Raw genomic sequence first — 17516 nt, 5'->3', positions numbered from 1 at the left:
ATTAGGAAGAATAAAAAATTATTGATTGACGAAAACTTTCGTTAAGCCTACAGAGCGCAATACGGCTCACGACAGTGCTTTACGTCGGGCGTGATTGGCCAACTGCTTCTGGAGGAGTCAAATGCGTCGTGCGCCGCGGGTTTCGACTTATGTTCTCTTCACTCTTGTGTGTTTTATTTCCCTTCCCTTCAAACCGGAGCATGCAGACGACAGAGTAGCTGATGCCAACGCCATATACTTTATATAACCACCCTGATCTGACGCACCTCGCTAGGAAAACACAAACGCGTAGCGGGATTATGTAACTCGTTTCTGTCGGCGTGAGATAGTCTAATTCGGTTCACGCTGTGCAACAAACCTATTCCTAGGAAAGCCCGGCTTAAAGCCGAAAATTTATTCAACAATGTGCTATACATAAGGTGATTATACGTCCCGTATTTCCCAGAACAGTCCCGGTATTTTCTATTTTTTTGGCTGTCCCGACTTTTTGACAAAAGTGTCCCGGTTTTTCCCGTATTTTGCACGAAGCCTACTTGAATTTTTATTCTTTATTGAAGTGAAAGATTGATATTATTTTTCAACTTATAAATTATATTATGATAATCACAACTATAAATGAGAATATTAATCTCCCACATTTGTCTTAGCGAACGTTTTTTTTCGTGGAATTCATTTTAATCCACTGCAATTAGCAGTAATGCTGCATTTTCCACCATTGTGATTTTACCGTTATTTCAACAATATTTGGCAATTTTGTTCGGTTTTGGTGTCATTTTTGGCGACAATTGGCGATGTCCCGTATTTTCCCGTATTTTGAATCCTAATTTCCCGTATTTCTCTCGAGAAAATATGGTCATCCTAGCTATACAAGCCACCATTCATCGTGGCGAAAAAAAATGACACAAAACAAATATTCTATAAATAATTTATTTTTAAAATCAGATAAGTTTTTCGAGGAAACTTAATTTATTCATTATTAAATATTTTATGAGTCTTATTTGGAATTTTTATGGAATGGGGGGGGGGGCCCCCCGCGAGAAAGAGTTCAAACTGTGGAAGGACCAAGCATCATATACTAACCAAAATTTATCTTGTTTAAAGACATCATAAAAACCATTTACACTTCTTTTCTCCTCTCGTTGTTTAAAGTGATATTTTAAAAATTTAATATCCATTTTTTATTTTAAAATTCATAAGAAATGTCCGTTGCATCAGATTCGATATCCATTGACGGACTCAATGATGATTTCCAAGTTGATGAAGAAGGCGATCGTGAGTTTATGAATGAACGCATTTTAATGAATAAATTAGTGGATAGTAAACTTATTGTTTATTTTTTTTTTTTTGTTATCACGTGGACCTTCATGCTCAGTTTTCCCCTACTTTGAAGTCACGTTTAGTTGTATTTGATGATTAAACTAAGATTTTATTCCTTACATGGCTATGGGGAAACGTTATGTGCAATATGGACCCCCCCCCCCTTTTTTTTTTCACCTGGATACTAGCTATTTTAGGATGAGCAGTGCTTTTACGTTTCCAGTAAAAGATGCTGATCAAAGGAGAAGCTGGGAACGCTACATTAATTTAGGGAAATGCGGAGCAGCTATAATCCCTTTTGGCAAGGTGTCTGGCGATATTTTTTTCTTTGTTGAGAAAGACCAAAAGCATGACGAGAAGTCACCAAGAGTGAAGAACGGAGTTGTGTTTTCAAATGTCTTTCTTGCAAAAGAAAAAAAATCGCCAAAACAGGGATAATACTATGGCTGTTGAAACGGGAAAAGATGACGATAAAAATTGACGATGAAACCAAAACATCCTTACTCCTGATAAGCAATCAGAATTAAAAATACAGCATGCTAGACCCGATACAGGATTTAAAACAATAAACCATCGCTGAACACGAAGAAAAGCGCTAAGAGGTTGGAAAAGAAATCGCCAAGGAAAAAAAGGGATTGATTATACTATAGCTGTTTTACTTTTTATATTTAATTCTCCCAATGCAGTTACATGCATTTGTTTCCACTTCCAACGTTTCCTGTTAGAATGTTCTTCTGCACAGTACAACTCATTTTGTGATTCTAACTCTTATTAATACCATCAGGATTTCTTGTTTAAAACATTTGTTCACTGAAAACGGCATCTGCTGGACTCACTGTACTTCATTTCAAGTTACTTGCAAGTGAGAGGCTCTATGCAGAATATCGATTATGACTGTCAGGTGTTATATTGCTGAATCACAGTTGTTGGCAACGTAAATTGCTTTTATATTACCAAACTATCTCCATATCCTGAGCTGCCCTACAATAATACTGATACGGTTGATGCTTGTTATAAAGACCCTGTCAAAAAAGGGCATTTCTCTGGGATGTCATTATATCAAAAGAAAACAAGTTTGATGGTCGTTACATTAAAACATTTGAGACTTGTTGCTTTGGTCATTGTGACGGAATGAGCAAAGATGGTAATACTGAATTTTGCATTATCAGAGGATATAATAAATGGATTATGTGGATATTAATCTTTTAGTGTATATGTATCGGCTACTAAGATGGTCGAGAACCACCGACATATTTTTTTTTTTCATGAGAATTGCTTTTGAGAGAAATGACTTATTGAACTCATTCAAATTCTTTTTATTTTTCACAGAGAGCGTCCAGAAATTGAAAGAAAGAGTGAAAAAACGCAAAGGACGAGGATTTGGAGCTGGTATTTTGTTTTATTTGTTTATTCAAATTGTCATTTTAATCGAAGCATATTTTGAGAAAGTAATTGAAGTTGAAGGAGAACAAATTATAGGCCTACTGGATAAAAATTCTGACAAAGTTTCTGCTTTAGAAGCAAAAATACAGTACACACTTGGTAATCCGGCACATATCAGACCAGGAGTACACAAGATTACAGAAAACTTCAGATTACTGGAAGGTCTTTGAAAAAAACAATGCATTCAACCTATTTAAACCACTATGTGCCAGAATTTTATTACCAAAATGCTGTATAAAGCCAAAAAAGAAAACTGGCCTTTATATATGATTTTAGAATATTGTATATTTTGTGAATTTTTAATAAAATAAATTTACATAGTGAATATACATTTGTTTTCTGTACAAAAGAAAGAATTGCACACACATTATTCCAATTGTAGTAAAAAAAACGGGGGCTGCTCAGAGAGGGACAAGTTACTTGGCAAAGTCAACCAACTTCTTGCCTTTCTCAAGCTTTATACTGATCTCTCTTAACGAGAATTAATGTTTTAATGCATATGTTGTTCTCCAAAAAAAAAAAGTGGTCTGGTGAGAACATATAAGAGAGCCAGCAAGAAATGCCAGATTACTGGATGGGCTGGTTTACCAAGTTTCTATTGTAGTAATTTCTTATGAAATTTGGTGTGCTGAGCAGGAATTTGACCATAAAAAGCTGGATTGGCCATGGTTTTCCCCAAAATTGTGTATTTAATTCACACATATAGTGGTGCAGGGTGGTCATAAAATAACTTTGCCTATATGCGAGTCCTCAGTGACAGCAAAAATCATTGAATGTGAATGAAATTTGAGATGTGTGTTTGAGAGTATGTGCTCGAAAATGAGATGAGAAATAGAATGAAAATCCTAGCTCTCACAGTTACAGTAACAAAATTTCAAAAAATACAAATGCAACACCCACTTTTATGTATTGATGTAATAAAAACCATGAATAGCATTGGAATGGTACCTGCAGCACCATAAATAGCACCAGACAAAGAAAGACCTCACTAAGGGGTAGGTGCACTAGACGCTTTATCAGGGACTTAACGGTTGTTTTTTTTTCCGATATGCTGATTCTCGATTTTGAGTTGTTATATCTGTAAGGACAGTATTACACTATAAAATTTTTGTAAAATAGCTTTTACAAAACTTTTATAGTGTAATTCCAGCCTTATCTTTGAATGACCATGGTCTTAGCCACATTTAAACATATACAACCTCATAAACCTGCAGTAGGTTTAAAACGAGAGCCATGATCTGTAGAGTCACCAAGAATCGGAAGTGTCTCAATGGTTTCTAACATTGACAAACAAACATATATATCAGGGCATGGCAAATCCTGGTCATGAAGGCTACTAAAAACTTGATATTGGTGCCTATGATTTTCTGCTCAAGGCAAACGAAATATGATTGACTCATGAAATATTTGGTTGTCCCCTGGATTTTTTATTGATTGGTCAATCCTTGACATATATTGTTTATGCATTGATTCTTATTATTAACTGTCTTAATCACATTGTGAATAAATCAATATTTTGTCTTTTTTTTATGCAAAGATACCTCAACAAGGGAAAGGATTCAAGATTATGAGAGCATGGATCATGATGGTACAGATGAACCTGGACCACAAAGATGTATGTTCATTGCCTATGATTCCTTGTAATACTGTAGTTTAACTATGATTTGGTGCTACCATGTGTTTCAAAGAATTTTGACACACTAACTGATTTGATGACCTACAGTTCATAAACTGATTCTAAACATCCAGTTTACCTTTCTTTTTTGAGGACTTGGTGTGTTTTGAAATGATTAGACTCTATAATAGAGCTTGACAAATCCCACACTGCAGGTCGCCACTACAACTGTAAGATTTGCATTGGCATTAAAATTTTCTAAGATAAATGCTGATTTGGCAATTATATAAAGGCTAGGATTACACTATAAAAGTTTGATAAAATATAAAACCTTTTATAAGCCTATTGAAACTGATATAATACAATTATTGGTTGCATTTTTAAAGTTTTTTTAAAAGCTTTTACAGTTTAATGCTGTGTCATCCCACATGAGAGGAGCCATTAAGTCTTGGAAAAGTTGAAAAAGTATTTTTTAAGAATGTGGGGATTTTTAGCAAAATCTGCTTTATCAAAGATATCTGTGATTTTCCCTGACAAAAACTCAGATAGAAATATACACACCAGGGGCGTAGCCAGAAATTTCGTTCGGGGGGGGGGGAGACCACTTTCATTTCGGGAGGGGACCAAAGTGACAGAACAATGGATTTGGCCATCTTTTTCCCTTTTTTCTGTCATTTTCTCACATTTCGGGGGGGGGGGCAGACCCCCAAGTCCCCCCCCTCGCTACGCCCTTGATATACACAGTATTTTAACGTATATAAGGAACCTCCTGATTTTTGGGCTTAAAATTTGGGAAAAAGTTGAAAAGGTATATCTACAGGGTGATTCAAAACTCAATGTACAAATTTTTTGGGGAGGTAGAAAACACAAAAACAAACATACAGGAACGTATGACCAGTAACCCCAACCTGATCAGCTGGAGGATAAACGAAGATGCACGAATGACAAGCCAATTATGGGTGGATTAACTCTTTATTTAGCTGTACTTTACACAAGGACAGTACTTGTATACGTTAAGTTTCACAAGTGCTCGAAGTTCTTACCATCCACAGCTATGCATGCTTCACAATGGCGGTACATTGATTGTTGGCCCTTTAAGAAATACCTGACATTTCACAGACGTTTGCTGCGACATGGATGGTAAGAACTTTGAGCACTTGCTGTGAAACTTAATGTGTTCACTTACTGTCTTCATGTAAAGCATAGTTTCCCAACCTTTTTTGTCCCATCGCCCCCTTCTTCAGAGAAATTTTTTCCTCCCAACTCAATCCAACCCATAGGATCCTATGTTATACCCATAGCTTCTACCGCCTCCCCGCCTGGCACATTCCATCGCCCCCATTGGGAATCACTGATGTAAAGTATCACTAAATGAAGAGTTTTCCATTATTGGCTTGTCATTTCTGCATCTTCATTTATCCTCCAGCTGATCAGGTTGGAGTTTCTGGACATACATTCCTATACGATTCCGTTTTGTTTTTGTGTTTTCTACCTCCCCTAAAAGTTTACCTTGAGTTTTGAATCACCCTGTATAATACTGTCTATACATAAGAAATCCCTCCTATTTTTGGGATTCAATTTTTGGCAAAAAAGGGGTTTCTTAGACACTTTAAAATACAGTAATTCAAAATCTTAACCTTTCAAACTGTCTAATTTTTGTTTTTTGAGTTTGTTTTTTCCCTTTCAAAGAACTTTTCCCTGACTTTTATCAAATATTTGCATATTTCCCTTAATTTTGTCAAATATTTGCATATTTCCCTTAATTTTGTCAAATATTTTACATTTTCTCTTATCATTTTTCATTTCTCTGACTTTTCCCAGTTGCTGAAAACCTTGGACTGTTTTTTTCTTGTCTAACCCCTAATTTTTTATTTTGGCAGATGTTCAGCGCCCAGTGAACTACATTTTGCCCTCAATACATTTAAAACAATGATTTGCCTTCATTAATTTCAACTGTATATCTTTCTTTGTATTGGAAAACTTGGTCATTTTATTATGTGTAAATAAGAGTTGATTTTTATAAAAGCAAATCAGTTCTCTTTGAAGTGTCACTATAATATTGTATATCCACAAAGATTGCAATGTAAATCTGACCAGCTGTTCAATTGATTGTGTGGCTATATCTCTTTAATTCACAAGTTTCTTGTTTTTTTACTGAATTAGTATTATTTTTTTCTTCTTTCATGCACATTTGCAATCATTTTTTTTCCTTTCCTGAAGCTGTTGAAGGGTGGATTCTCTTTGTGACCGGTGTCCATGAAGAAGCCCAAGAAGATGATATCTTTGATAAGTTTTCAGACTATGGTGAAATAAAAAATATTCACCTCAACTTGGACAGGCGAACTGGTTACCTGAAGGTGGGTTTGAACTTTTGCATCATGTTGTAATTTGTGCAATAATTCTGAAATAAACATTGGTAAAAGTAGTTGATGATTAATTCAACAATATTGAAGAAAGGGGTGAAAAATATGGTTTATTTGTTGATTATTGTTACTCTTTTTATTTTATGAAGCTTTTATTTGTCCTTATTTATTTTAATATCTTCTTGGCCTAACCACTGCTGTTAATAAACTGTTGTGTTAAAACTGAAAAACCTATGATCCACCTCATGTGTTTGCCCTTTTTAATGGCATTGATAAGATATCTTGCCTCCTTTAAAAGCCTCTTACTTTAGCATTAGCAAACCCAGGTATTTCTTAAAGTTGATTTCTCAATGGAATACAATTTCATTTTCCCAAATACCTTAGTTTACATCTACCTTCACCTAAAAGATGACATTGTGGAAAGTGTTTAGTGAGTTCTGCTGTGCCACTTAAAGGATTATCCCTTAACTGGCATTGCGAAAATTCTGTGCGTAACTGGTGTCATGGTGCCATTTTGACTCCAAGTATTAATGTATTTAGACTATCAACAAAAAGTTTTCATTAAAAAAACAATGGGTTTGTTACATGACTTCATTGATCCATCAGTTAAGCCACTAAATAATTTTTGAATTTTCTTTTTATTTTCTCAAAATGGTCTTTTACTAAGGTATGCATTCGAAAGAAATGGTGGAGGCATACAGCTTTTGTATTTTTTTTTTTGAATTACATATTAAATTTTTTAATGCAATTTTCATGTTTGAAAAATGAACATATGTTTTTATAAAATATGCTCAGGAAATGAAATTTAAAAAGACTAATATTTTCATAAGCACCGAAATTGAGAACAGGCCTTGTATGAACAACACAGGGCTCGGCACGGGTCACTTTTTTCACTAAAAGTCACTTTTTTAGAAACTGGTCACTTTTATTACGTATTTTCAGGCCCAGGTCACTTTTTCCACTTTTTTAGCAAAAAAACCTCGGTCTCGCGCGCTTTTCTGCTGTCAGTGTTTTTCTTTTCTTCAAGGAGGAACTTTACCTGTTCAATATCGCTAATTTTCTCCCTCCCTTCATTGAACTACGATCGAAGGCATCTTATCTTCCCGGGAGCATACCGTGTGACGTCAGTATAACTTGATTTCAAGGCGCTTGGAAAAAGAAAGCTCCTTGGTTAAAGAATCGTCATTTTATGGAAAAGCCGGTCGGAAAAAAAACTAGCATAAAAGGCGTACTTACAACAAAGAATTTTTTCCCCCCTATACTACCATTCTTTCTTATTTCCCCACGTGCTCACTCGTTCTTTCATTTTCATCTTATTTTAAAATTGATCCTTTATTTTATTTGTTTTAAAAAATTTTAGTCCTAAGGGCCGAATTCCTTTCTTGGAGCATCGAGCAAGTTACATTTGTTGTTTGTTCTATTGTTAATTTTTTAAAATGTTATTTGAAATGACGATTAGAGAGCCCGTGCAGAAGCTAACTTACGCGCAGCGCGTATTAAAGACGCGTATTATGAATACGTATTAAGCGTATTAATACGCTTTGGAGAATACTCTTGTAGCTGGCCAAGGTTAAAGAAGCTCGCATGTATTTTGAATTTACTTACAATAAAAAAAAATCATCCGATTGAAAATCGCGATCTATCGACAAATAAAATTCGTACTATTTTTCTAACTGGATTTAAATCTCAGCAAGAAACAGTACCCCCAAATTTGATCGAAAGGAGAACTATTTATGAAAAGATCACAGAATCCTGCAATTCAACATTTAGTTTAACACAAGGGTTTCCAAATCAGATGAAAATTGGTCATCAGGCTGATAAAAACTCAGTTAACGTGCATGCGAGCCGTAAATAGAGGCGGATTTAACGATGGGCACACCGAGCGCGCCTTTGGCCCCTACTTCATATTTTTTCCCTAATTTAAAGGGCCTAATATTAATTTTTTTTATGCCCGGGCCGTAACTTAATTTAGAGCATCTTCACGATACTGATTGTTAACTTAATATTGTTGGATTGTTTTCCTTTTTTTTGCTCTCCATGCACGTGCGGGAACCGGTTGTTCCGACGCTGTATGCAAATCGGCGGGGCGTACCCTCACGGGAGCACGGATATATAGACTGGTTTTTTCTCTATAGGTGAGATATCTATTTTTTCCGCATGGATGTATGTCGGGATTCGATTTGTTTCTCCCTTTTGATTGCCGGCCGTATTTTTGATGAACGAAAATGATCTTGTTTTTTGTTTTTGCAACTTTTATGGAAAAAGAGTTCAAAATGAACTTCTGATCATTGTTTTTCTTCAGCTCAGTCGGTACGCTCTGCCCCCCAAGAAATATCGACATCTTGCGTGCCATTCTTGATGTGTAAAAAAATCTTATTTTTAGACCTCGGAAGTTATTAAAACGTTTGTCTCGAGTCTGTTATGACCGCAATAGGAGAGGGCGGGGGTCTGGTTCCACGGGTGTTGAACGAGGAAAGGTGCCGAGTTTACTCATTTTCTGTTAAAAAGAGTGGATACCGGCCCCGAGCGATAGTAAATTTTCGTTCGTACTTGCGACCCGGATTGCTACATACCGTGATCAGATCCAAAAGCGGGGGGGGGGGGCAATGCCTTGGACGGCGTTTTTGATGGAATGGTATATTTTAGAAAAGGCAATAAAAATTTCTTTGCAAAATTATCGAACTTCACAGTCAAGGGGCAGTAAAATTACGTTTCCCCTCCATAAAAAACAATTGTATTACGGCCATGGTAAATCGGGTGTCCCGGATGGGGGCGAATTCACTATTTTTGTTCGTTGAAAGTTACGGGAGGAGTCAGCGCTAACGTGGCGACTTGTTTTCGCGCTAAAATAGGTAGCCCTGACAGCAACATCCATAAACTCTGTATCAACCGCATTTATAAACCCCGTATGTTATTGATTCGATTTTTGTGTTCATTTCATCCTAATTTTCCGTATTTCCCGATATATTTCTATCGATTTTCGCATATTAGGTTAATTCATATTATAAATTATATATTTTTTTGTAATTTTTTGTGTGCCCTTTGTCAGCCATCTTGAATTGACTACCGCAAAACGGCGATTCCTTGGCTCGAAAAAAAGTCGCTACGTTGGTGCTTACAAGGTTCATGGGAAATTTACCGGGGAAGGCCGCTGAGTCTTTTTTTCTGTTAAAAATTACGGGGGGGGGGGGAAGGCCAAAATTATACTGTTTCCAGGGGTAGGAACACCGCGCCAAAATTAACATCTTGCGCCATCCTGCTCCAATAGTGTTTTCGTATTTTTCTGCGCCAAATAGCTAATTTTGCTTCGTATGTCCAGAATTTCTTAAAGGACGCCAAAAATTTTTTGTTCCTGCTTACCGTGAAACGATTCTTTCTAAGAGCGTGTTTTATATATATTCCACTGTACGCCTTATTTAAACTATCGTCCTTTCCATCGTGAAACCCCGATAATATCCGTGATTGTGCAACTGAAGATAGTTTGCAATGGTCTTTCAGCTTTAAAGTACGCCGCTGTGGTGGTCGAGTGGTCATAATGACGGACTCGCATCGCGGGGACCCGGGTTCGAGCCCCATCGTCACCACAGTGATGGTCGGCTGAAGTTGGTTTTCTGTGGTTCCCAACTTCAAGGCGCAAATGCGAGCCGATCTCCCCGTTAAAAAGTCTCGGCACAGAGAGCGACAGTCCTACAAACAGTATAAATATTCAGTCATTACACTACACTCACTTCACTTCTGAGATATAGATGGCAGCACTAAAAAATCATACACAACACTAAATACGCACTCAGACTGTTAGGTACACACACAGTTACACTTCCGGCACAACTCACTAGGTAGTAAATCACCCATACATGGTGGTAGACCTGAGTTGTGCTCGGTTTGAAAGAAAGAAAAAAAAAAAAGTGTTCGTCAATTACTGTACCTTTTATACTCGAGGACCCGTTAGTCAAACAGATTTGAGAGTACTAAATATTACTACTTCTTAACCGTACATGAATCTCGTATATATTCGTCTGCGGAATTCCCAACGAATCGGTACACACCGGAATGTGTGTTATGAGTGTACGTGTTGCTCTTAAAGTATTTATGTTGTCAGAGGTGTGCTTGATTCGTATTCTTACTGGTGTTGCGATCTGTCTTCCTTATTTTATGGTAAATGCTTGAATTTTCATGTTATGTAAATATTATGTTGTAAGTCTACACTACACTCACTTCACTTCTGAGGTATAGATGGCAGCACTAAAAAATCATACACAACACTAAATACGCACTCAGACTGTTAGGTACACATACTTACACTTCCGGCACAACTCACTAGGTAGTAAATTGCCCATGGCGATAGACCTGAGTTGTGCTCGGCTTCAAAAAAAAAAAAAAAAGCTTTAAAGTGCAAATGCGAGTCAGTTGCCGTTTAAAAAAAAAGTCGCCACTGGAAGCAGCAGAAATTACTGTAGTCGATCGTCATTGCGTCAAATCCAGATGTTTCGTGAAAAAAATTTCCATTCCGGAAGTAAAAAGTGTGTTTTCGCCGAATTACGAATGTTAATTTAGAAACTTTGCCGAATAACGACTGTCAGATCGCTAATCTCGCCAAATAATGCGTACTTAATCGCCAAACGTCGTGTTGATTCTTCCGAAATTCTCCCCCATTTTGCAACAATTTCTTTCCGAGTATAAAAAACTTATAGAAAATTTTTTGCTCATTTGAAGTGCTGCTGTTCAAGACAGCAAATAGTGCCCTCAGTAAGCAAAAATCATCTTAAATAGACTGGTGTGAAAAATTTTATGACAGCCTCTCTTTCAAACAAGGTGTCAAAAGCCTGAAACACCAAAAACAAAAAACAAGCTGATTAAAAGATTTTTGATAACAAAAGACAGTGCAGTTTTATTTTGAAAAGGGATGAGTGTTAACGAAAATATTCTTGTTAATTTCCCTGCTCCAAATCCTATATTTTGCTGCTCCAAAACTGATCCGAATCCTATATTTTGCTGTTCCAAATCCTGAATTTGCTGCTCCAAAACTGCTCAGAATCCTGAATTTTGCTGCTTCAAAGCTGCTCCGAAATGGACTTTGTCACTTCCCACCCCTGTGTTTCTGGGTAAAGGAGTAAATGTGTTTTTTTTTTTTTTTTTTTTTGCAGGGGTGTATGTTGTGTGTAAAAAAAGGGAAAATATATATTTTTACAAATTTCAAAACTGGTTTATTTTTTCCCTCACCCAAGGACAGTATTATTTTGGTGCCCCCGCCTGTAAAATAGTACTCGCCACTTTTCCCAGTCTAGCCATAGGTGGAAATACTTTAAGGTCTTAGGGGTGTGGCACGATGACAATTGATATACATCATATATATGTATACATCAGTAGGCTCTGCCATTGACGCTGGGGGGAGGGTGGATTGCCCCTCCCTCAACATATAATAATCAAAATAATTAAGTTAATTTAATAATTTGAATACTTTATTCAATTTAATAATTTAAATATTTTATTCAATTTAATAATTTAAATATTTTATTCAATTTAATAATTTAAATATTTTATTCAATTTAATAATTTAAACATTTTATTCAATTTAATAATTTAAATATTTTATTCAATTTAATAATTTAAATATTTTATTCAATTTAATAATTTAAATAATTTATAATTCAGTAATTTAAGTAATTTTTTAATTTAATAATTTAAAATGTTAAAAATTTAATTTTATGGTTTTTAATCATTAAGTAAATTTCTTAAAATTTGTTGGAACATATTATACAAACCTAGGTATGTAAATCCAATTTGTACTAGTTAAAAAAAGTTTGAGTACATTTTGTATACTGTCATTCATAGCATGAATGAAAAATCCACTGGAATGTAGATAGGACAAATTCTCTCATCAAATTTTGTGTTATTTCATTTTTTTCCCTTCTTTGAATGGGAAAAATTTTTCCCGCTTTGAAGTTTATCCTGCTTAAATTGATTTTAAGATGGGTTGTGGAAAGCAACATGGGGGAAGGCATTGCTGCTGTTACTTAAAAAGGATGTAATGTAGTTATTCTCTCACACATAGTTGTTGATAAATTTGATAAGTTATTCAAAACTTTTCTGGTTAGCAGAATGCGTTTGAGTTTGATTTAATTATTTCTATCTATTATGTAAAAAAAGCAATTTCAGTGAGTTCTATTGAAATGCAAAGTTAAAACTAAATTCAATTTCAATTCATTCAATTTGGTAATAAAAATTCATTGTCCATTTGGTCTCTCTCTAAAAATATTTTGGTCACTATTTGGTCACTTTTAAACATTTCGGTTACTATTTGGTCACTTTTTCAAACATTTTGGTCACTATTTTCACTAATTTTGAGGCCATGATCCGTGCTGACCCCTGACAACACCATAACATGTTGAACACATAGATCTTACGCATGATTAACTAACAGCACTATCCACATGCTGAACCACAGATATCCACATGCTGAACCACAGATATCCAATACTGAATATATTTTGACATTTTTATCAAGAAAAATTATGCTCTTTCGAGACACCATTCCGATCTGAACACTCCAGCCATCAAGCAAAAAACCTTACGCAAGTAGTATGGTTTGGTCATTTTGACACCACGAAAGCTTCGTTCAGTTATATAAAGGGAGGAAAAGGTAGAACAATGTCACAAATTTGTCAAATATGTGTAAACCACCAGCCTGAAGGGTACTGAAAATAAGATGAGATGGTCCAAATGCATTTTATGAAGGGGTGGTGAAATAAGCAATGCGTCGGATCGAAATTATCCCACCACGTCAGTTAAGGGTTAAGTAAAATATTTTGTGAAACATCTGAGTGAAGAAATACTTTTATGAACTGAAATGAAGAGAGCAATAAATAAAACAGATCTGCTTTGTTGTTTAGTCATAAGGCTATAATCATTGTAAATTTTCAGTACCTTATATTTTTGGGACATGTATGTACAGTCCTCCAACCACAAGATGAGACTTGGCTACGGTATGTTATATGATGTCAGATGGTCCTATTTTTTGTAAGTAAAGTGATTGTTCATCAAGAATCATTCATCAGTAGCTGAGCTTTCAGATTTGGCTGCTTCTAGAAAAAAAATTTGTGAGACATGATTGATCCTCTGTCTCATCTGATCCTTAGAGCACTGTACGTATATGTCCCAAAAATGTAAGACTGAGAATTGACAAGCTTGAAGAACTATACAACATACTGAATTTATATGGGAAAGAATTTTTCAAGTGCTCCTGATTCACATCGCTGGTATAAGTTTTGAGAAAAACTTAATTGTATGTAAAGTCATAATGAATGATATTTTGTACCAAAGTTAGTAACTTAATTTATCTTTCTCACATTATTTCTTATTCGTGTTTATGACTATTTAACTTCGCTTCTTTTTCTAGGGTTATGCTTTGGTCGAGTATGAAACATACAAGGAAGCACTTTCTGCGATGGAGGCACTCAACAAGACAGATATCCTTGGCCAGCAAATAAATGTGGACTGGGCTTTTGTCAAGGGTCCAAACAAAAAGTGGGTGGTTTATTTAAATAAGTTTATTTTGTGTTCGTGTGAATTTTTCTCAAACATCCAGTGTTTTGCAAATCTGCAAATTTTTTCTCAAATTTTGTTGGCATAATTTGTATGGCAGTGTTTTGAATATAAATTTGCATCTACTAAACTATCACTTATTGAAAAAGGCGTGTGATGATAAATCGTAAACACGTCCCTCATAATATTCAATAAATATATTTAATGTCTTTATATAATGAGGGGAGCATTTATGATTTATCGTCACACGCCCTCTTCACACTATTGTGAAACATGCATAAAATGGAACATCAAGGGACCAAAGCAATGAAGGGGTGGGGGCAACTACCAAGCTTGAAGTAACAAGTTTAGGGGGAAAATTATTTTTATTTCAAAACAATGCAGAAACATTGCTATAGAGCTTTTGAGTTTTACAGTGATAGGGTGCTGTTTCAAGTGTCTGAATGGATAACATCTTTTGCAAGTGTGTGGCGTGCTATTCAGAAACATAGCAAAAGGATCTTCTGCGAACAAAAAAATTGGCTACTTAGAATGCAAAAGTTCCCCCCCCCCCCCTCAAACAAAAGACACCTCTCTGAAAAAATGTCCACGGATAAAAATTTTGGGTAATGAAAAGAACCAAATGAAGAACCATCTGTTGCTTGAAAATTTAAATTTCTAAAATGTGACGGATCGCTCAAAATATGATGTCATTAAAATATGAGCTTTAAAGTTATTGTGCATAATAAGTCAAATTCTTATAACTCCAATTTTTTTAAACCACAGTGATTTTAATATCAATCAGGAAAGCATTTTGACATATTGAAAATTACTTGTAAATGTGTAGCTGAATACAGTCTGACTCATTTATAATGAAATATATCAAATTTTTCACACATAACAAAGCTTTTATATTTTTTATTTCCAAGTGATTTTCGTATTGTGCTTATCGAGGCAGTACAGATGCAACTAAGTTCACGCATAACAAATACATTTCCATTGGTTTTTTTTTTTCCAGACTGTTATAAGCAGGTCCGACTGTATTTCATTCTTGCTCATTTGCTAACTCAAATTATAATAGGGTTTTGATTTACCTCTTGGCCAACCGCATTTGTAATTGGGGGAATAAAGTGTTGGCCTTGTTCAACTACTTCACATATGAGGGCTGGTCAATAAAATAAGGAGGTCTTTATATCTGAAAGCAACTAAATGATAAAACTCTGGTATAAAGTGTGGTTGTGTTATCTTGTCCATATTTTTGCATTCAAATATTTTACATAATTTGTGTGTTAAAAAATTATCTTCTCAGAAAACAGTTTTTTGCTAATTCTCTTCCCTCACATTTTCACATTTATAGAAAGAGGAGTCGTCGCCGTGGATCTCCTGACAGAAGGCGTCGAGACATGTAGATTGAAATGAACTTTTTTATGTGTGGGCTTGACTCATGAAAATAAAGTTTGTATTGTAACCAAAAGACATTTCAACTGATCCATCTTGTGTGCTGTAGCTGTCAGTGGAGACCTTTTGGTAACTCTGTATGATTGTACTATATCAAGCTATTTGAACTCATGATGTTTGAACCACAAAAGTTTCTTCTCATCCCTCCTCCCACTTGCTCTGAATCAGTGTGTTATGGGAAATCACCATCCTTGATACATGATTCATCTCCTTTACTTTTCAATATGTCTAATTGTGAAATAGCATGACATTGTGACAAGCATTTTCTAATAGAAACCTGTATCAACCAGCAGTTATCTTCTAAATATGTTAGGTCATATATTTTATTGCATTATGGTGACGAGAATATGAAACACGATGACAGCATAGAAGTTGTCATATTGAAAGTGTTCATTTCTTTTTTAAACACTAACTATTCATCTGTCCCTGTGACCACAATATCTCACTAACCCTCTGGTTATCAACAATTAGATCAAATTCTGCTTCTTGTATTTCCAAGAGATTAACATGCAGTGATATTTTTCATCTTAAATCGATGAATAGTGAATGAAATATCAGTATAGTAGGACTGAAGTATCTGTAGGTGCCATTCCCCTGGCTGGATATCTGAAACCATCCATGAAATGTTTCAATAAAATTAATAAAATGAAATATATTTATAGGCATTATTCACATTCACACACTTTCAGAGTACTCCCAACCAGACATTAAAATATATATCAAGTAAAAATTTGTAAAGCATTATACGTATTTGCTGTTCGTAGTATGCTTCCTGTATTTGATGCATTTCCTCCAAAATTCTTTCTAATTTGAAAGAGATCTCATTGTGTCATTGATCCATTTCTGTTTGGCATCACTTCAAGATAACGGGCCAATTATTCTGAGAAATTTTATTCCTCTTGTGATCACTGTGTTAAAAATGTAGATATTAAATAAACAATACTGTTTGGGAATTGCTTTAGTTGATCTCATTATTGAAAAAGTGACTACTCCACATATCCCATTTGAATCAACATCTCAATAGGCAGAAGTTCTAGATGCTGATGAAAATTCTATATGTAAAAAAAATATGTACTTGCCTCACTTCAAAGGGGAAAGAAACTACATTCTATTCTAGTAGAATGTTATCTTTAAAGAAGTTATATATACCGGACTGACTTCAGTAATTTTTTCTATTGATAATCTCTCTCCTCTCCGCTTAGGCATAAACATATACAGGATCCTTGAACGGGTAGGAAGATGTTGACCTATGCCTATAATACAATTTTTTTTAATGGGGGGGGGGGGCATTTCATCTGCCTATGTCCTAAGGAGGAGTATAGGGAGATAAATATACAGTTTTTCTTAATTCTTTGTCATGAATTCGTTTTTTTATGCGTCTCTCATAGAGGGAAATTTCTATTCCTAGAACAGGATATTAAAAAAAAAAAAAAACCAGTAATTTTTTGTTTCCGAACATGTTCTATTTCCCCTTCCCCAATTCAAGCAATCTGTCATAGGATCTCAACTAAACCCATAGTTCTGTTCCCTGAACTATTCCACCCCCCCCCCCTCCAGGTGCTATTGCCCACTTTTGAAAACGCTAATCTAATTGGAGGGGGGGGGGAAGAACATTTTTATTGCAAGGCAAAACATACATGTCAGGTATCATACCAGTTGATTGAAAAACATTCTATTTAATATGTGTATATGACAACTATTTTAAGATGAAGTGAGAGTCTCTGGTCAACACAGCTACATCATTATTTTTGATTAGCAAAATTGAGTTGTTGAAACAGGTAGGGATAAATATAGAAGAA

General features: G+C 35.3%; 1 protein-coding gene across 1 annotated transcript; it reads left to right on the top strand.

The window, feature by feature from the left end:
- Nucleotides 1-1079: 1079 nt before the first annotated feature.
- On the top strand, nucleotides 1080-16670 carry tsu (40S ribosomal protein S12 homolog tsunagi). The gene is made up of 6 exons (XM_089247978.1): nucleotides 1080-1272; nucleotides 2647-2706; nucleotides 4298-4375; nucleotides 6596-6732; nucleotides 14135-14262; nucleotides 15617-16670. Exons 1-6 carry the CDS (start codon nucleotides 1200-1202, stop codon nucleotides 15666-15668), a joined length of 528 nt encoding a protein of 175 aa, XP_089104104.1. The 5' UTR covers nucleotides 1080-1199; the 3' UTR covers nucleotides 15669-16670.
- Nucleotides 16671-17516: the final 846 nt, after the last annotated feature.

This window comes from Pholcus phalangioides, unplaced genomic scaffold (genome assembly GCF_987345545.1).
Source record: "Pholcus phalangioides strain wild (caught in Gottingen) unplaced genomic scaffold, Ppha-v1.0 ptg000018l_1, whole genome shotgun sequence".
NCBI lineage: Eukaryota > Metazoa > Arthropoda > Arachnida > Araneae > Pholcidae > Pholcus > Pholcus phalangioides.
This window is presented reverse-complemented; position numbering and strand designations above follow the sequence as displayed.